At 42.9% G+C, this 22,156-nt stretch overlaps 1 protein-coding gene across 2 annotated transcripts in view; it reads right to left on the reverse strand.

The window, feature by feature from the left end:
- Window positions 1-22,156, reverse strand: part of ATP9B (ATPase phospholipid transporting 9B (putative)) — a 4,837,291-nt gene that overhangs the window by 4,449,580 nt on the left and 365,555 nt on the right. For both annotated transcript variants that reach the window (XM_044066988.1, XM_044066990.1), the window contains exon 3: window positions 21,872-22,022. In XM_044066988.1, coding sequence (XP_043922923.1) covers window positions 21,872-22,022 — 151 coding nt within the window. The remainder of the gene's footprint in view (window positions 1-21,871; window positions 22,023-22,156) is intronic.

Consider the following 22,156-nt stretch of genomic DNA (forward strand, 5'->3'; position numbering starts at 1 on the left):
CCAGGTATACCGACTCATCCTCGGAGGGGTCAATGGAGGGCCAATTCCCCCTCTGTTTGAGGAGCTCAAGGATGTCTGAAAAGGAGACATCCTCAGAGGGGGACCGTGGGGAACCCTCCGACTCATCTAAGTCGGTATCAGATGTTGTAGCCTCAGGGGAGTCTGTGTGTTTCCTCTTACACGTCCTCTTCTGAGGGGTTTCCCCTGCAGGATCAGGAGAAACTTCGGAAGAGGAAGTTATTCCCAATGGGGAAACCTGGGGCGATGGATCCCTGGGCCTGAAAGCAAGAGGCTGGCAAGAGGCGTCTACAGGCACCGAAGAGGGAGGAGCTAAAGGGATGGACCGTTGACCTGGCTCAGGTGCCAGGACACTCCTCATCACCTCAAAGGCTCCCCTCCCCGGGAGGCCGGAATATTCCCGTTCCGAGGAAATAGGAATTCCCGGCTCCACTGAGAGGGAAGGCTCCGAGGCCGATGTCGGTGCCGAGCTTACCAAAGCCGAAGCCCCGAGAGGGAGAGCGGGGTCAGACAAGGGTCCGATGCCACTAGCCCCCTCGGAGCCGACAAGGGAAACTCGACGACCGGATCCCTCCAAGGAAGGTCTCATGGAAGAGATCGGAGCCAAAGACGACGGAGCCGAAAAAGGATGTATCGGCTCCGGCGCCGACACGGTCGCTGTCCCGAGAAGCTCCGGCTCCGAACTCTGGAGGGGAGTCGGAGGAGGAAGTTCAAGGGGTAAAGCAATAGCCGAAGTCTGCTGAGACGGGCTATGGATCATTTGGGCTAGTGCCTGCGACTTCAACAGCCTGCTTACCACCCTCTCTAAATCGTGGTCAGACAGCCTGGAAGATCTCGAAGATCGGCTCCGATGACTCCGCTCCGACAAAAGAGGAGACCCTGGAGCCGAGTGGATAGACTCCAAAGAAGGGGACCGAGATCTCTTCTTGGCCGAAGCCATCGGAGCCGACGTCCTCTGGGTTCCAGATGGAGCCGAAGGCTTCTCGGCTCCGATACTGGATAATATGTCGGCTCCAGCCGGAGCCGACAAGGCAACAGCAGATTGGGTGTCGGAACCGACACTACCACCTTAGAAGAAGAAAGATCGGCTCCGGCCGGAGCCGATCTCGACTCCGAAGGAGTCGGAGCCACCGGGGAAGGCTTAGAAGCTGTAGCCTGAACCTTAGGTGGCTTAGAAGGTTTACTAGACCCAGTTTTAGTGGGTGAACCTTCTGGCTTTAGTAAGCCACGGAGGATCAACTTATTCCTCCTTTCCTGCAGGACTCTCTGGCTAAAAGAGTGACATAAAGCACAGGAGTCCTGCAGGTGTAAAGGCCCCAGGCAGTAAACACAAGAAGTGTGACCGTCTGTCAGAGACATTTTCTGACAGCACGAGTCACACTTCTTGAAGCCTGAGACCTTCACTTCTTTAGACATAGTATGCCTAAACAAACAGACACACAACAGTCACACAGTTAATTAAACGGAAATAAATAAAACTTACAGACACTATCCCTGACAGGAATTAACTGGGAGGGAGCCTTAAGGGAGAAAACGATCCCTAAGTTAAAGATAAAAAGGGAAATAGGGTAAAGAGACTAACTAATATATAGTTTAACTCAATAGGAGATTATTGGAAAAAAAGGGGGGAGAAAAACCCTGACTAAACTAGTAAATTTTTAAATCTTTACCTGAGCTGGCAAAAAGAGACCTCTTCGCGAAGCGGCAAACGAGATCTGAGGTAGTCCCGCCTTGCATCATGGGATATAGGGTTGCCTCGAGCTGGTAAAGGAGTTCTCAAGCTAAGCAAGTGCCGAGTCGGAGCCCAGGATCGGCTCCGAACCCATCCAGCAAGAATGAAGGCGAGATTGACAACTTAACATCTAAAATTTCAGGTAGCGGCCAGCTGGCACTTGCAAACTGCTTCAGCTTTGGGCTCCTTCTTGGCAAGAAAAACTGATGTAATGGCATCGGCTGCATGTTTTATACCACTGACGACCTGATGTCATGGAAGAGGCGACAGCATCCAAAGTAGAAATCCCAAGACTCTGGTATTCAGGCCAACTGAGGGCTACCTGCAGGCAGATAACCCAAGTGTGATGACTGCAAAAGTGAAAAACGAAGAACATCAGGGAGCTCATTTTGTTCCCACTGAAACACTTCCATCATTTAGCCAAGGACTCAGAAAAAAAGATCGCTCTTCTGGAGGGAAATCTGAAGTAACACTTTCTTCAGAATCAGAATTTGTAGCTCGAGTAGAAATCACTTTAGAAAAAACACCCACTTCAATTCCATGTTCTTCTGACTGTAAAAACTAAATGAAAACTCCAGCCAAGCTGGAACTCCCAATGAGTGACCTCTCAATCCTCTTGAATCAGAGACACATAGGATTTATGCAAATGACCCTTATGAACACCAGGTGTTTCAGATAACTGGTTATTCTGAATGCCATGATTTGTTTTGCAGTTTTAATGGACAATTTCAGGCCAATAAAGCCAAACTTCACTAGCTATTGATATGCATATTTCAGCCTTGTTATGACCTCATCAGCACAGCACAAGCAGAGTGTTTGACTAAGCATAAGAAACACAGGGCTGTTATACCCAGCTGATGTCCATTATCATTAGGGTGATTGCAAAATATCCCAAATAAGAAATTAAAACAATGAGTGAGAAAGTCACACAAAAAACAATCAGTAAAAACTAAATGAAAACTCCAGCCAAGCTGGAACTTCCAATGAGTGACCTCTCAAAACATATCTGAAACACCTGGTATTCATAAGGGTCATTTGCATATATCCCATGTGCCTCTGATTCAAGAAAGGTTTGAGAGGTCACTCATTGGATGTTCTTCTGACTGAGAATTAGTGTCAGAATGACAGCAAGGAAATTGGCAGGCATACACTACAGTGTACACGATGGCTAGCCAGGGGGTGGCACAAAAAAGCAAAAAAACCTCATTGTCTCTCTTTTCTCCTTGCTGCTTCCCAGTGCAATGACATCATACTTCTCAAATTTTAAAATGTACAGGTTTTCGCAGAATGTCCAGATTTTTGTCCCATATTTTGATCTGTTCCTCATAAAATTTGTGATTTTCTGGATTTTTGTGGCAAACCAGTGAAGAATTAATTCACATAATGACAACAGTCATTTGAGTTTCAGACTTCATATCCTTCAGAAAATGCATGGTAACACAAGACAGTTTATTCTAGCAACTTTCTAAGTTTATAAGAGCAATATTTAAAATATGTCGCTATTTTTGAGGCTTTGCCCCCCCCCCCATTATTTTTAGCTCTGGCCAGAATTTTTGTGCTAACAGATTGAGAACTATGGACAACAACTGTTAATAGCTGCAGGTGTATTTGTAGTTAAATACAGCTGCAGTCAAATTCTTCTCCCTTTTCTTTCTCTTGATTTCTGGAGCTGAGCCAAGGATTTCCTGTTAGCTGGCTGTAGTTCACTTCTGCTGTTTTTTTCTCATGCATGTCCCTTGAAACAAAGTTACTTTGGGAGAGTGTGATGGGACCCAACTGGATGCATTACAGGCAGCAAGTTCAGTAAAATTTCAGACCTATTGTTTGTCTCCTTCCCTGTGTTAGTCACAGATGTCAAGACAGGAATATTCACAACTTATTTCTAGTGTCCAAAATATACCTCTAAATCACTCGGTGCAAAAAATCTGGAAAAAGCCTAAAATAATGGTTGGACAAAGGTCAAAAATAGGGTCAGATTTTAAATATTGCTCTTATAAACTTAGAATGTTGCTAGAACAACAGGATTGGTGTTAGCGTGCATTTTCTGAAGGATATAAAGTATGAAACTCAGATGTATGTCACTAATGATTTCAGTCCTTAGTTAGTTGCCAGAAACCCAAAGTGAGGAAAAGACAAAAGACATGAGGCAAAGATATGAACATACCTTCACTCTTAGTGTAAGACATCAAATCTGAACAAAGAAAAACATCATGGGGGGACAAAAGCCCCCCCCCAAAAAAAAATATGGAAACCTTATAAGAAAACAAGCATGAATAAACTGGAAAGAGTATAATGGAAATAGACAAAGGACATCCATGGATGTCAAAATTTACGTCTGCCCATAAGTAAAAGCTACAGGGTTCGATTCTGATCTCGGATTATTGTCAAGGCTTAAAATGGCCCTTCAAGGCAGTTAGGCTGGTATTCACCTATGAACCAATAAGACTAAAATAGGTGAACTTGCATAGTGAGACAGATACTTAAGAGGAGACCTTATTTTGGTATACAGGGCATTTAGAGACAAAAATAGCTAAGTAAGAACTTACCGTAACCTTAGATGTCCTCTTCCATGTTGCAGTATTCATAACTGTGGGGAGGTTGCTGCCTGCAGCACCAGACATCCGGCCAGTACACCAACGTCTTAGGAGCAGGGGTATGTGCAACATTTGACGTCAGAGTCATAAACAGACATTGGCTATAAAAGTGTCGTCTGCACATACCCACTTCAGAATGGACTGCCACATACAGTAAGTAGTACCCCTGGAAACACAGAAGAAGAAGGTGGAAGCTTTTCAGACTCACATGTAAGACCAGGCCAAAGGGTGCCTCATGGAGGCATGTGCCTGATGCTGAGGTTTGGTAGATGGAGAGAGATATGTCCTCTCAGGTAACTAAATAGGTAAAAAGGGGGTAGGAGGGTGGGACTGAACACTGCAGCATGGAAGAGAAGGAATTCTATGGTTATGGTAAGTTCTTACACAACGATTCTATGTCCTCCTATTCTCATGTTGCAGTATTCATAACAGTAGGGAGAGTATCAAAGCTTTAGGTATGAGCCTGGGAGGAGGGATGAGGTCCCTGGTGTATAAGACCATGTAGTATAGATCTAGCAAACCCACTACTGGCTCCAGAAACCAAACCTAGTTTATAATGCCTGGTGAAGGTATGGACTGATGACCAGGCAGCCACTTCTAGGATAGAAGCGTAGTCTACCCCTCTGAAGAAGGCCATTGAGGAAGCAGCTGCCCTGGTGGAATGAGCTCTCTCACTTTCAGACAGAACTTTGCCATGTAAGGTGTAGTACGCAGAGATAGCCTTCGAGATCCACGAAGATATAGTCCGTTTCGAGACTGCCTTCCCCAAGGCCCTTGTATGAAAGGAGGCAAACAGCTGGTCAGACAATCGTATGGGTTTTGTTTTGTCCAGATAATACCTAAGTGTAATGTGGACACCTAAGCAATGTAAGGGTGTTTCAGAGGAAATTTGAGGTTGAGGGAAGAAGACAGGGAAGTTAATGGTCTGATTCAAGGATAGCTCATTAACCACCTTAGGCATGAAGGAAGGGTTAGTCCTGAGGGACAGACTGTCTTTATGGAAGATGAGGTAAGAAGGGATGGCCATCAGGGCTTGAATTTCTGAAACCCTCCTGGCGGATGTGAGGGCCACCAGCAGTACTGTTTTCCAGGTACATAGCTTCAGTGAAGCAGAGTGGGCTGGCTCAAATGGAGGTAAAGTGAGTTTTTCAAGGACAAAATTTAGGTCCCATGCAGGAGGTATTGGCTTACAAGGGGGTGTGATATGGAGAACCCCTTTCAAACATAGTTTAATCTCTAACCTGAATGCCAAAGGAGATACTAAAGGAAGACATGCAGAAATGTCAGACGAGTGGACCTTAACAGAAGAGTATGTCAGTCCCAAGTGTAGAAGCTCACACAAGTAAGAAAGGACCATGGGTACAGGACTGAGTAAAGGGTCCTGGTTTTTCTTATGACACCACCTGGAGAATCTTTTCCATTTAGACTCATAATTTCTACTGGTACTGGGTTTCCTAGCCTCCTGTAGGACACCGAGTGCGTCCTCTAAGTATAGGTGTCTGAAGGGTATCAGAACCCTATCACCCATAAAGTGAGTCTGAGATTGCTCATCTGAGGATGTATTATGGACCCCCTTGTCTTGTGTGAGTAGGTCGAGATGGGGGGGTAACCTGTGGTGATTGCCCCTGGCTAAAGGGTGAAGAAGGGGAAACCAATGTTGTCTTGGCCAGAAGGAAGTCACCAGCAGGATTTTTGGTTTGTCGTCCTGAATCTTCAGAAGGACCTTCTGAATCAGTGTGAAGGGAGGAAGGCGTAAAAATACATCCCCGTCCAAGAGAAAGAGAAAGCACCCACTTTCCAAGCCTGGTGATGTGGATCCCTTGTATAAAACTGAGGCATCTGCCTGTTCTGGTAGGAGGCAAACAGATGTGCCTAAGGAATACCCCACTTGTGTATATCTAGGAACACCTCTCTGTGAAGTATCCACTCATGAGAGGGTGCAAAAGTTCTGCTGAGGGTGTCTGCCATTGTGTTCTCTGCTGAAGGAATGTACACTGCAGGCGGATATGTAGTGATGAAGCTAGAGACCAAATCTGTATGGCTGGGCTGCAAAGAGACTAAGACCTTGCCCCCCCCCCTTGTTTATGTACCACAAGACAATCATATTGTCTGTGACCGTTTTCAAGGTGCCTGGTAGGAGGGCTTGTTGGAAGATCTGTAATGCTAGGTAAAGGGCCCTCATCTCCTTGATGTTGATGTGGTCCCTTTGCCTGAGTGGAGATCATTCTCCCTGCACTTTGCTTAGTTTGTGGTGCTGTTGTAGAACTGCCCTCCAACCCAGGTCTGAAGCATCTCTGTAGATTTGCTGTAAGAGGGGACGTATTTGCAAGGGTATGCGCCCTGGTTGAGACTGATGGCTGTAATCCATCATTTCAGCTGTTTTTTCAGGCATGTAAAGACGGGGAGGGAGGTATCCAGAGGATGAGAATGTTGGTTCCAACGAGTGTTTAGTACCCACTGGAACTTCCTCATATGCAGCCTTGCCAGATGGAGCATGGGTATCAAGGATGCCATGTGGTCCAGGATGCTCATGAATTCTCTGGCTGATAATGTTGGAAGAGTGAGAAGATTCTGAAGGTAATGGGTGAGGTCTTTTACCTTCTGGCAGGGAATGAAGGCTGACATCTTGTCAGTTCTTATCCTGCACCCAAAGAAGGTCTTGTGTAGGGGTCAGGTGGGACCTCATGGTTCACAGTGAACCCTGAGTTTGCCAGGGTTTTGGTCACCAGGTGTAGGTGATGGTGCAGGGTGTGATGGTCCTGGTGGAGTATTAACAGGTCATCTAGGTATGGGTATATTTGAATGCCCTGTGTTCTGCAGTGGGCAACCACTGGAGTTAGACACTTTGTGAAGATCCTAGATCCTGGGAGCTGTGGACAGCCCAAAAGGTAATGCAGAAAAATGCCTGAGGAAGTCATTTTTTATTGATGAAGGCACTTAACATTTTTATATGTGGAACATTTCATTGTTCTGGAATAAAATTATGTGTCCTATAGTCCGCATGGTGAAGTTTGTATTGTTTTGGTGACTTTTTATGCACCAGCACACCATATTTATTTTTGCTTAATGCAGAAAATTGAAAATGCAAGGGAACCTACTGAAAAGGGTAGGAATTTCCTGTAGCAGGGGTGAATGGGAATGTGAAGGTAGGCATCCTTCAAATCCAGGGATACCATAAAGGCCTGGTAGGGGATAAGGGACAAGAGCAGCTGCAAGTGAGCATTTTGAAGGTGTGAACCTTGAGAAAGAGGTTGATTACAGACAAATCCAGAATTGGTCTCCAAGAACCATCTTTTTTGGGACCAAAAACATCCTTGAGTAAAATACCTTGTTTAGCTGCTGTGGTGGCACCCTTTCTATGGTGCCCTGGGGCTGTAGTTGATCCAGAATAGAGGGGAAAGATGGATCTGGCTTGGAGGAGGTTAGGATATCCCCTGGAAAGGGGGTAGATTCCACCAAGTCATAAAATAACCTTTTTGAATGATGGAGAGGACCCAGGCCTCTGAGGTGATCTTCCACCAAGATGGTAGGGAGAGGGTGAGGCAAAGGGACAAGAGGGTTGAGGGAGGTAGTGGGTTTGAGTCACAGTTGAGGGGTTCTGTCCTGGTCAGGCTGCCTCTGAAAGGAAGCGCTATTAGTTAGAGGACGGAGGTCTAGGAGTTGAGTGTTTTCTAGGTTGCCTCCGTCCCTTAGCCTGTGGTGGAGCAGAATGAGATGACTTTCTCCTAACAAAGCTAGTCCTTTGAGAGTAGCTTCTATGGTACCTAGGGATAGGTGAAACCAGTAAATGTTTTAAATTTTACAACTCCTTTCACTTTTCTTGTAGAGATTTGAGGAGTTCTGCAGAAGCTTAACCAAAAAGGGCCTTATTATCTAGTGGTGCATCCAACAACTTGGATTGTACATCCATAGGGAGGGGTTGGAGCCTCACTCATGAGTATCTATGCAAGACAGAGCCTGAAGCTGCAAATTTTGAAGAGGCCTCCACCGTATCATAGCTGCACTTAATAGAATGCCTGGTCATGTGTGAGGCGGTGGAGAGTAGGGAGTTAGGTTGGGTCTTAGCAGGCGAGTCTGGTACCTCCAGTATGAGCGCTAAAGCCTTACGGAGGGTGTCCAAAACAAACAGGCCATGTGGGTTTGATAAATTTAGGGCTCTGATGGCAAGAATGAATGAAGTATAAGACATCTTCCCTAGTCTATCCTTAAACTTGTTGCCCTCGTCAGTAGCTAATACAGAGATAGAAGGCGGATGTCTATAGGATTTGTCAGCTGAGACTGCTATGACTGCAAGGTCTGCAGGAGGGTTCTTGAACACGTACTGAGTATCCTGAGGAACTTTACAGAACCTGTCCTGGGCATTTTGAAGCTCCGGCTGAGAGTCAGAGGTCTGTGAAGCAGCCAAAAAGGCATCTTGAAAGGCTGGGAGCAAGAGAGGGACTGCAGATGGGGAGGGTTGATCAATCTGTAGTAATTCAAAGTACCTCTTCTTTGTTTCTGAAAAAGCTGAGGCCTGCCATTTGAAGTGCTCTCTCATGAGAGATATGGTATCTCCAAAAGAAAATTCTTCCCCTGGAGATTCAGGACTGATTGAGTTCTCTTCCTCAGGGCTAATGACAAGGAGAAGGAGCAGACTGAGGTACCTGTGACTGGAGGGCCTGAAAAGATTATGGGTAAAAAACGTCCCATCCAGGGGCAGATTGCTGTTCTGTATGTTTTCATTTTTGTTTCCTCTTCAGAGGAGTTTAAGGGTGGGTTGATTTACAAGCCAACATCTGGGAGGATGGAAGAGCAGGAATAGGCCCCTCCGATACCATGAGCAGTGGTTCTCCCTCGTCAAGAGGAGCTGATGGATGCCCTACCTCAGCGGACGTACTCAGTGCTTCCATGGAGCCAGTGTCCACAATGGTACCCGGTTCCAACTGAGAAACAGATGCCCGATGAGACCATGGGCTAACACCTGCCTTGAAGGTCTCACCAGTCTCCTGAGGTGTAGCATGGGCATCAGGCCTAACTTTTTTGGCCTTCTTCCTAGGCAGCTCATTGGAAGCACCTACCCTGCCCTCCACACCTAATGCTAGACACTGGAGTTTCTGGTTCTCGAGTTAGAGCTTGAGTGCAGCCAGACGGCTGCGAAGTGTTTTAGGCACAAACGATTTATAAATTTCGCAAGACGTATGGTCATGGCTCTCCCCTAAACAAAATAAGCACTTATCATGCATGTCCTTGTGTGGAATTTGTCTTCCACAAGCGCACTTCCCCTTTCTAGCTGACATGTATGTCTGAAAAGCTAAGGAATAGATAACAAAAAACCCAAAGGGTACTTATCTGTAGTGAACGGCCATCAAATGAGTAAACTGCTTCCTGAAGCTGGTGATCAGAGGTCCGAAGATCACTGCAGCAGAAAAGATCTGGTTTGGTTAAGTGCAGACGTCACTTTTATAGCCGTCGGTTTATGGCTCCGACATCAAATGTCGCACGTACCCCTGCTCCTAAGACTTTGGTATACTGGCCGGACGTCCAGTGCTGCAGGCAGCAACCTCCCTACAGTTATGAACACTGCAACATGAGAACAGAAGGACATCTACCTCTGGGATTGTTTGTGGTTATCAACAAAAAGTAGAAAATCATTAGACAACTTATGTATATGATTCTCTAGAAAACAGAAGTGTGCAAATTGATCCATACATCAGCTATTCATTCAGAGAAACAGACTACCAAATTACATTACAGCAAGAGGCACTAGTTTAGATATTTTTAAAAATATCCCAGACACGTATTATGGGATCAACTGTTTTGGTATATTGGCAGATTGGAAGGGCAGTACTGCCCATGCTTGAAATATTTGTATCCAAGTGCTTTTCACTCTTACTTTTTCTATCAAAGAATATTTCAGCTTGCACAATACCCAGTGAATAAAATGTGAGTGTGAGTGGTGTTAACAGGATTGCAGCCAAAAATCATTGTGTATCCTTTTATTGTTAGCCATGGTAAATGAATTCATGATTGTAATGGAACCACATTTCTTTTCTTTTGGTGTAATCATCATGTAGCAGTTAACTTCAGATCATTTAGAGATGTCTCTGGTTATTTCCTGTAATGGTAAGAACTGGGTGGTGGAAGGCAGGTCTACCTGACCTTTGCATAAAAAGTGGAGTAAACAATCCTATATGCTCCACTATAAAATTTAGTTGTATTATGTTGTCGATAAAGTGCCAACAGTTTAATCTGCTAAAACTGTGGAATCAAATTCTAGAGGAGCCGACTGGAAGCACTGACCTTATTGCCGTCTTTGTATTTTGTAGTTAAACACCCTGTTTGTATTGTGTACAAATCATGTAATGATAGTCTAACAGGAGTTTATTTTACAGTTGCCCCAGTGTACATAGTTCATGTGCTTTCGCTGCTGCATCTGGCCTTTTCCATTACAGCTGGTCTTCACTGGGTTACTGTGGTAAAGTTCTGCTAAGAACACTGCATGCGATACTGGCCGAAGTCACTTTATTATTTACCTAACATTTTCAGTATACTGACTTTTTTTTCCTGTAAAGCTATGCGGCCCTGAAGGATATGAGGGTAGAATTACAGCGTGTTTTTAACTGAGCACTAGTCTGGCTTATGCTGATATTGCACACAATTTCAAAATTTGTTTAATATCAGTTGTAACATGCAGTGGGTGTACTGCCATTATTGTAGATGAGTAGTCAAATGCAAATGTGTACATAAGTATGATTCTGCCAAGCGATTTATTTTTCTCACTAGCTATTTCTGCAGCCTTATAACTTAAGTATGGTTTGTTGTTAAATATTCATGATAATTTACAATGAGAACAGTGAGTAAGTGCTCTACAGCCGTTACCTTGAAAATCTCTCATTTGAATTGCATCAGTTGTATTATAGTAGTCCTGTTGTCACTAAAGCTGCCTGATACTGCGATGGTATACATGTGTTGGGGGAGCAGATGTTGGGATGATTGGGGACGGTACCTCTGAATAGGAAACATATGCATAGTGACTTGATTTGCTCTGAGTTGCTTGCTTAGATTGATAGATTTTTTTACCCTGATGGGCTTTGCACTTCCCAGTTTTGACCATGACTTTCTTCCTTTTGCTATGGAACCTGTTGATGCTAGGACACCATCAGGCTGGTCTGTTTGAGTTTGTTCTGAAGTTATTCCTGGTAAGCACAGCCTGTCTTTATACATCTATTAACGTGGTTGTACAGGGCCCCTGAATAAACTGGCATTGCTAGCAGTGTTCTCAGGGGTTGGGGGGTGTTTGAAATTTTGCCAGTTTACTATATGATAGTAAAAAGTTTGCCTTTAAATGGCATGACCTCACCAGACAGAACATTACAGTAGGGTGGATGCAGCGTTCTCCTATGCTAATGGTGACTACATCTACTTATATTTCCACCCCTAGAGGGCATTTGGACTGTTGGGTCCACGGTGCTTGTGCGGGCAAAGTCCAGCAATCACTGGGCCTGCAAGTTTGGGGTAGTGTATGACTCACAGTTTGCAGCAGGGTAATTGCCCATGAATACAGTACTGGATATGGGTTTCCTGGGCGATAGACATGGAGAAGATGAAACATATCATCTTGCTTGATCAGCCTTCAGGCATGTTTGTTTTTAATGTAAATTATGACATTTCCACCTTTACTCCATGCCTGTGGCTGTGCACTGCAAGGTTGCTCTATACTTAACACAATGTCTTGGTGACTGCACAAATGTATGCACTCTCCACAGTGAGGAGAGCTTTTAGTGAGTACAGTTTTTTGTTTATCCTTGAGATTGAGCAGTAACATTTTTAGATTTTCTGTTTCTGACAGTTTTGCACTGCCTAAAAGGCACAATGAGGAGGACAATGTTTTAGCCAATATTCGAAAGCCTAGAGGGGACAGGTGCAGACCATCGATGATGAGTGGGACATCTTTGTCTCACAATGTACTATCCTTAACAAAATATTGGGTTGTGTGGTGGCTCTTGTCTTATGGGCTTAGAAGCTGAGGTTCCATGAGATCTGGCTATTATATGCTGAGGTGGGTACTTTTGGGGATTACAAGGATATCTGTTCTAAATGCAATGTCTCAAAGGCCTTTGGGTGTGAATAAATTGCATTTTTTTGTCTCTGTCTGGTGGTAGTAAGTTCAGAACCTCTTTCATTGGGATAGATTATTTGTAAATTGTCTGCAAACCGTGCTTTTTTTAAGTGGCAACAGTGTGCAGCCAAACTTGTGGTTTATGCCCAACAAACCAGATAAAGTAGCTATTATGTAACTGTTTTGTAATGACATAATGAAGGGAGACTGTCTTTGTTCACGTGTTTATTGCCATAGCCTGACATGTTACATTATATCTGCTGCTCATGTAGGTGTTGCACTGAAAGCTCTGATCTGCAAGGTAAGCTAAGATGGAGCACCTTGTTAACAGAACATTTTTATCTGAAATATCTGAGAGCCTTTAAATGAATGACCACGGTGACTGTACAGTGTACTTACTGCCACAATCTATTTTGCATTATATGCTGCAGACAATAGCCAAAAATGTTACTTGAGCTATGAATACCTCAGAAGTAAGAATCCTCTTATTTCACCACAATACTATATATACTGTTAGTTGTAAGGTGCATTGGTTACAACAGCACTAGTTAAAAAGGAGTCAAGCTGTGAATTCTGAGGTGTACTGCACCAGAAGCTCTGAGGATAGACCTGCAGTTTTTGTAGCTGACTTGCACATTTTGTAATGATATACCAAAGGGAAACCCTCTCAAAAACTGACCCCAGTGACTTTTGTTCATGTCTTGAGTGTCCCAGCATACACTTAAGTTGCTTTGGTGTTTGCACAGTCCTGTAGGCAGTGTTACAAACACATCAGTTGTGGAAAAATTATCTGGCTCCACCAGAAAACGTTTTTTTAGTTGTAACTTGAAGCAGCCAGAGAGGAGGGTAACAATGCAGATGCATGCAGCACTGATAGCTCGGATATAAAACGCTTCAGTTGTAATTTTAACTCACTACCTTGTTGCTATTGCCTTAACAGATTTATACATTGTTACAGTGGAATGAGAGAAATACATGCCTATTTGTGTTTGTTTTACTTCTATTATGCTGCCTGGTCATTGTGGCACTTTGAATTATGCTGCCTGGTTGCTGTGGCATTTTGTATTACACTGCCTGGTCGTTCTGGCATTTTATATTACACTGCCTGGTTGTTGAGTGACATTTTGTATTACGCTATCTGGTCATTGTAGCATTTTGTATTATGCTGCTTAGCTGTCATGGCATTTTGTATTACACTGCTCAGATTGGGTGGTATGGTGAACGTCTGTTTAAGCATGTAAGCTGACTGCAGATTCTCCACTGCTCTTCAGACTTGATACCACTGACATCTTACATTTTCTCTAATGGATAACAGATTTGTGAATGAAATGTGAGAAAGTGGCCTGTGCTAGACTTCAACATGCCTAGAATATTAAATGTACTGTTAGCTACAAATCTTGTCCATTTGCCTTGCCTCAATAAAGAGAAAAATGCACTTGCAAACTTTAATATTTATTGAGCATCCCAGTGAGTTGCCATGCATTCCTGATGTTTATTTTCATTTTTGTCATAACAGCATCCAGTCTGACTGAATCAGAGATGTAGTTAGGCTCCACCAGCCTGCTCCATTCCGCATGGCTTTGAAGTGCACATGACAGCCATGTACATAGTTTTTGTGTACTGAGAAGCAGTTCTGACCAAAAATGAGCCCTTAGGCAGTCAGGTATTTATTGATGGAATGTTGGCTGTAAAACTGTATTTTGCACTGCATTACCCTGACTTTAGTAGGTAGCAGGAATGTGCATACCTGATTATGAGTTTGTGTTGCACGAATGGAGTCTACACTGAAACAAAAACAAATATGTGCACAGCAGAGGAAGGCAAAGTGTGCTCATCAGTAAGAGTCAGCAGAGCTTTCAGCAAGTTCAGCTGTCTTCCTGACTCGGCAAGTTAAAATCCATTATGCATAACTAACCATTAAGTGTAAACCACAGCAGCAATGTACAGAGATCCAAATTCAGCCTTATAATTGTGACCAACCTTTGCAGGCAAAACTAAAATATAGTGACATACTTGGTATGTTGTAGACAATATTTTCACTTTCCATTCATTAGTGAAACAATCACCATTAACATCCTTGGCACTATATAATTGAACATATCAACTGATGGATTTAGAAATAGCCTTTTAAATGCACATGCAACAAAGGTTTTTCAAGCACGCTACTGCCAGCTTTGTACTAATTATCTTGTACCATTTGCCATTTCCCTTGTATTCTACAGACTGCACTTAGGTTTTTTCCTTGGGATAACCGCAGAGCTGTTCATATTCTGTATAAAGAGTGGGTATGCAGTATCATTCTGGCAACATCTCTGTACTTATTTTACTGAGAGGAAATGTAACTGCTTCAATCATGCATTATGCAACAGCATATGCTAAGTGGGTTCTTTTCATCAGTCAAGTTGAAAAGCCTTTGAATCCTGTAGTACCTGCAGCAGTTTCAAAAGGGCAGTCCAACTTGGGTAAGTTTTTTAGAATGTGAAATAATGTTGTAGTCTTTTTATCATGTGTACCATGAAGTCATTAATAGCATTTGTTGTAGGCATGTCATGGAACCATCAGAGCCTGTGGCAGCAGCAGAGCTGGGTGAAGGACAACTTGCTATCAGCTAAGGAATTCTTCAGAGCACTGCAGATTACGTATTGGCATGCACACTGCCTTATTACAAGATCTTCTGGCAATACTTCCCTCTTGCCACACCAAAGCAATCAATCATACTAGCCTCCCACTTTATTTTCAGTCATGATACAGTGAAAGTTCTGATGAGAAGAGTTGCACAACCTGATCTTTCTGGAGAATCAGCTGCAGGTCTTCAAAGTCCAAGTAACTAACCAGTAGCTTTGATTCCATCTAGAAGTCCTATTGAATGTAAAGACTGCACTACATCAAGTACCACTTATGATAGCATTAATAATGTGATCAAGTTGGAGGCCAAGATGGAATTTGACAAAAGGATGTTCAATATCCTCCAGCAAAACTCTCTTTAATCAAGTGATGTGACAGAGGTGGTCCACACGATTATTGCAGAAGGACATGTGCAACTCCTCCAAACATTCACCATCCCTACTGCACTTTCTAACACCATAAATGATGCCATCAGAAAAGATTATGACATTGGCTTGTTCAAACGCTGTAATCTTACAGATATAGACAAAAAAGTGGCTACCTCCCAAAGGCTTTGAGTTCCCAAAGTGGTTCATGGGGTAGCAAAACAGAAGAATCAGTTCAGAACTTCTGCACGGTTTCAAGTTTGCACACTATTCAAAGAACTTGGATAGGGACTTCTGCCATCCATACCGTGTCTTCAACACATCTAGTGAGTGTGTTGGTCTCCATACCTATAACCAACTGGTCTAATGCAAGAAAGATTCTAGAATTACATAGCAAGTCAAAGGACCATGGAAATGCACTTGCAAAATCAGAGGCATTTCTAGAAGTATGCTCTGGCAAACTGCAAACAGCTTATCAGTGCACTGTACAGAAATATAAGTTGTTGCAGGAACGCACAGTTCATGCCTTGAAATGTATCATGCAGAAAATTTTTCTCTGTGGGAGACGCCACTTCATAGAAAATTGACTTGCACAGGAAACATTGATGCACTGCTGGAAAACACGGCAGAAATGGGCTCTGTACTTGCCAACCATTTAAGAGAGGGTCCGTGAAATGCACTGCACACTTCAGTACAAATTCCAAGTGAAGTTATTAACCTTATTGGGCTACAGATTCAGAAAAAAAATGTACAGTTAAAGAAGCAAAAATCTTCAGTTTAACTGCTGATAGAACAACTGACATCTCCCATAAGGAGCAAGTGACTATGGCTCTAAGTTAAGTTTATAGAAGCAATGGAAATGCAGAAATCCATGAAGACTTCATTGAATTTGTTGAAGCATATGACACCACATGAAAGATCTTAGCTGACCTCTTTCTACAGAGATTCACAGCATGAGTTGCAGACAAGGACCTGTTGTGAGGACAAGGTTATGACACAGAAGCAACATGTCTGGCCACTTTAATGATGTGCAGGCATGAATTTGAGCTCTGTTTCCAGAAGCTGTGTACACTGCCTGCAAAGCACACAACCTCAACACTACCATACTTCATTCATGTGCAATACGTGTTAAGGCAAACACTCTTAACTCCTGTAAGGAAAGTAATTTCAATTCTAAATTCATCTGCTAAACGTCATGATGCATATTTAGTCCACGTTAAAGAATTCACACAGTTGCTATGTAAGTGTGAATATGAATATGAAGATGAAGACAAGTACTCACTTCAGGCACCTGGCAACACTTGGTGAATGAGCCAGGCTGACTGCCTGCACAGCTTCAAGAATAAATATGTCACCTTTGTCACCATTTGAGAGAGTATTGCTTATATGACAGAGTACAGATATCTGTCAGTATCTTTATCACAAGATCAGATTTCATTGTAGCTCTGGTGACAATGGAGTTTGTGCTTGATATAATTAAGCCAATTCATCTGTACTTGCAGCAGAAACAAACTGACTTGATTCAGACTTGTGAAGATGTAAAGGTTGCCATTGATACTTTTCAAGCAATGAGATCAACTGCTAACAATTCTTTTTCAGAATTGTATGAGGAAGTCAAACAGCTGGCAGCCAGAGTCATGGTACAAGGATCTATGGAAGGCAGACTCAAAGAGACAACACTGACGCTGCTGACTTAGAGGAGTACTATTGAAGGAACACATTCATCCCATTACTGGAGCATGTCATGAGTGAAAATAGCAGACCAACTAATGGAATGATGCCCACATTTCATTGCACAGTATCTGGTGCCAAACATGCTGCATGCTTTGGAAGAAGATGAGAAAGTGGCAGAATTGTACAATGCATACAAAACTGACATATCAAGTCTGCCCAGATTCAAAAATAAGCTTCTTCTACGATGGGTGGACAGATAAGAGAGCAGCAGTACAGGACATGCTGTCAACCACCGTCCTTTCAACCTAACGCAGCTGAACCCAGCATTTTTATCCAAATATAAGCAGTACATTAACAATTCTGGCCACCATGCCAGGGAGTGTTGCCTCTGCAGAGAGGTCATTCAATGCTCTACGATGTATTAAGACTTGGCTACACAACACTATATCTGATGTACGCTAAGTGGGTTGGCCTTAATGCACATACATGATGACATCAGTGCTGATATCACTCAGGTGCTGAATGACTTTAACCCATGTAATGATCACTGGCTTAATGTCTTTCCTTTGTGATACAGCAGACCATCAGAATGATGGTAGCTGGGTAATTATGGCGGGTTGTACATTGTCCTGTACTTGACAATGTGCTGCAGATGGGTGGCCCTTTGGACTGCATCGTGGGCTGCTTACTGTGAATGTTTTACATCACTTTTGTTAAATGCATCAAAACCAGAGCAGTCAACACCTCCCAGCACCACTTAGGTCTTACTGCCCACAATGTGCGAGATGTTTCATGTGAATGGACCCTCTGTGGGACTGGCCATTTTGTGGCAGAGGGTTTGTTGCAGTGAATGGCTCAGGCTGGCTTCTTCTTTTGAATGGGTTGTGTGCTGCTTCCTGAGAATGGCTTAGGATGCCATTAAATGTACCAAAACCGCAGCAGCCAACAGTCTATCCCAGCTGGCTTCCGTTTAGACTGCATCATAGGCTGCTTACTGCAAATGGCTTACTCTGCTTTTGTTAAATGCATCAAAACCAGAGCAGTTAGCAATCAGTCTGAGTTCCCTTTGTGTGTGGTGGTGGTGGTGGTGGTGTGTGTGTGTGTGTGTGTGTGTGTGTGTGTGTGTGTTGTGAATGGACCTCTGTGGGACTGGCTAGATTGATGTGGTACTAGGGGGTTGTTGCAGTGAATCACTGCTACTAAATGCCAGTTAGGAGTGACTGTGATAACTCTCAGAAGACTGAATTTTGGTGGAGTAGATGCATTAGGAGTAGCAGTACTAGACCTTAGAATACAAACTCAAAAAAACCTGTCTACTCTCCTGAATGACAGAAACTCTTTTTTTTTTTCATTACAAGTGAAGAAACAGAATTTGACACATCAAAAAGTAAATTAATTCTTTAGCAAATCCCAGAAAGCCTTACAGGAGGAAAGCCAAAGTCTACTACCTCACACAGCTAAATACTAAAGCTATCTCCTCTTGAGCAAAACAGGTGATCTTTCGGCTCCACTCATCCTTCATTAGACCCATAATTCAGACAGGATATCAAGCATTCTTAATTTTTTGTTCTCTCTTCCTAGGAGACTCCCTAGAAAAAGACTGACATTTGGCAGGGGCACTATATCCATGATCAGGCATCCTAGCCCAGCCATGCCGTAGACCTTCACTCACTCTTTCCCTGAGACTGCCAACAGTCAGTCTCAGGAAAGGAGTGAGACTGATAGCAGTCATTTTCCCTTGCCCAGTGAGGACAACTCTATAGCTGCAGAGGACAGACCTAACTCCCAATCCTTAGTGGTCTTCCTGAGGAGCTACATTAGAAGGGATCGGGAAACACTGGTGAACAGCCTGATGGGTCAAGTCCACAGCAGTCATCCATCAGTGGCCAAGGCAATGAAGGAGCCAGCCTGATATCCAAAAACTCCCCAGCAATTTTCTTCTTCTTCTTCTTGACAGGGGAAGAAGAATCTAGGAGACAGGTAACTGCTCCATGTTCCAGCTAAAAAAGCAGTCTGAAAGATGGGTAGCACAGCCTGTGAGTCAACAGAAAAATAAGGAATTTGTGGCTAAAAATTAAATAACATTCCCAAAAGCACAACATCCTGCCCATAACAGTCTACTTCTACATGAAAACGTTACAAACAAAAAGAAAAAACAGTTTTGACATACAAGCCAATACACAGAAAATCTCCCCCACAAAAAAATAAATGATGGTCCATAAAAAACACTTTTCCTAGCATAAAATAAATTTAATTCACAGAAAAAGCATAGCCTTTCCTCAAAAAATCAAGTAGTGGAAGGTCTGCCCCAGAAAGGTATTTATTCTGCCCAGGCCTAAAGGCTCGCTAACTGACCATCTACTCCACAAAGCCCACAGAGTGAAGTGCACTTCAACAGCAAGAAAGCTCTAAAGCTTTTAGCCCCCATGCTGTCTTTTTATGTGGCTCTGCCCAAGCTACTGGCAGTTAGGGAATATGGAAGGTGTCTTGAAGCTGTGAAAGTTGGCTAGTGGTCATATCCTGGGTAAGATATAACCCAAATAGCTTGGGCTGCTGTAACAGTGATCTAATGTTGATTGTCCTCCAGTCCCTAGACCCAAACAATTTTGCTTTGCAAACGGTATCTCATGTGTATCAAACCTAGCTGACTTCTTTGAAGAAATCACAGAAATAGTAGATTACAATATTTCTGTGTATACAGACCCGATTTAAGTAAGACCTGTGGCACTATACTCCACACTGGTAACATTAACAAACTGGTCAAACTCAATAGAAATTCCTGTTTCACCTACTGGACTGTCATCTGGCTCATTGACAGACACAATTCCACTAGAGTTGATGGCACAATATCCTCCAAGAGACTTGTCTGAAGTCCTGGACTCTGTTTGGGACTACGTCTACTTGGCATCTACTTCTGATGTCCAATCTGACATTAAAGAGTGGCCAAATTCACTGATGCTTGGAAACATCAGCTCCAGCAGTGGCATTCAGATTCTCTGAGTGATCCTAACTCAGACAAATTCATGCTGACAGGATCACAGTCTAAAACTAGTGCCAAAGGACGTAGCATCATGCAGTTTGGGAAATGAAAGCTCTCACACCTCCGCCAAACAGGTGCACCTTTCCCTTAAAATAGACACTGTCATTACATACCTAGTCACCTTCAACTGTAACAAACTTTGATCATCTCATATCCACTGTTCTTAGGAAAATCTACAACCTCACACAGCTAAATACTAAAAGCATTTCCTCTGATCAAAACTGATCATCATTCTGTTCTACTTTAGTTCATCAGACCAGTACTAAAAAGCAATTTGCTTTTCAGCAGGTACACAATTCAAACATCTAACCTATCTTGGGGGGGGGGGGGGGTGACAGCAGTTCCTCATAGAAAAAAAAATCTCAGGTACGAGTTCCTTATGTTACAAAGAGCCTCTAAAAGCCCTGTAGCTCTTCTCTATCTCCAACTAACAGACTCCTGCCTGGTGATTTTTGTCTAGCTTACAAAGCTGTAAATGATCCAATCCTGCTTTATTTACTACATACCTGCAAGATAAATAGCAACACAAAAACAAGATCAAGGGATTTAATTCTATATTGCAACATAAACAGGACTTGTGGGCATGACCAACGTCTCTCTGAAAGAATTCTACACCCCTATAATAAAGTATCATTTTCTGCAAAGCACATTCCTCACTATCCTCAAATATAGCTTAGATGAATGGCTGGGAAACCACGTTTATCATGGGCCTAGCTCCCCTCTGCCTTATGGACATTGAAGTAACTAGTTTGGTATACCAGTGTGACTGCAGTGGTTAGGCTTCAAATGGCTTAACTGGTCTACTGCCTACTAGCAAGCTATGATCCCTATGAACCTAAACCTGTTTGGAAGTATATTATGTAATGCTGTATTTGCTTACCCTTGGAGGCCTCCGCTGAAAATGGACATGTATCCAGTCGGACTATCCCGGTCAACAAATGTAAAATAAAATACAATAAATCTGTCATGCAAATTAATTTAATGACTTTTAACTGCCAAAAGTATGGCTTCCCATTACAGTTCTAAGGAAATCAGTGACTTGAGCAACAAACTGTTTAAAAGTACCAAAGGCAATGAAAACACTGAAATAACTTCTACAGTCTGGATAACCAATAAGCAGTAATACAGAACTACAAAAGAAGAAAACTGCTTAGCATATGTGAAATTAGTAGGACCTGACTGGTGCAAAAGTACCTACCATGGGAGCACTTCATAACAAGCTATATCTTTTGGGGATAAAAAATTAGCATGACATGCAAAACTGCCATTCAGGCTGCAAGCAAGCAAACTGAGATACCATAATTCATGTTGTCATGACATGCGCAGTGCCAAAGGCTCAGAAGGTAATACACTTACCTGCCTCTGAAGTCAGAAAGTTCAGAACACGGAGGGTAATAATATTGCAAGGTGATTAGCTGTAATTTCAGTCTCGCAATTAAAATCCTTATTGTTGTGCCCTCTGCCCAGCATGACATTTCTGAAAATCTCTCTGCAGTTTAGCACTTAATTCAAAGTGAAGTTTTTCGGGTCATTATCAAGTCTCCCCCTCTAGAAAATGTTCTATTACCATATCTCTACCATAAAAGTAAAAGCTATTCTGTTGTCAAACGGACTATAAAATATTTAGCTAATGTAGAATGCTTTAAAAGAGTGCCAGTGCTTAGAATTATCTGCAACTTTAATCTTAGTCTCTGAGCATCAGACATGGTAGTTTGTTCTACTTACCCCAGGAATAAATGTAAATATATTATACTTTTGGTTTTTGATGGCATTCCTTGGATACTTTTCTTCACATTTCTCAGGACATCCCAGCCAGACCGTGCGTGCTTTAAGCTCCTTTTTTCTTCTACAGATATTTGCAAGCCATTCACAGCAACTGTAATGAATATAATTTAGAAATTTTCATCATGAATGCCCACTGTCTCTTCAGTGTTTATTATGCCCACAGAAGCTCTACGTTCATTAGTGATAACAATTCCATCAAGCCTATTAACATTGAGAAGCCACAGC

The sequence above is a fragment of the Protopterus annectens genome, chromosome 3.part1 (genome assembly GCF_019279795.1).
Source record: "Protopterus annectens isolate FY-2018-M chromosome 3.part1, PAN1.0, whole genome shotgun sequence".
Classification (NCBI taxonomy): Eukaryota; Metazoa; Chordata; order Ceratodontiformes; family Protopteridae; genus Protopterus; species Protopterus annectens.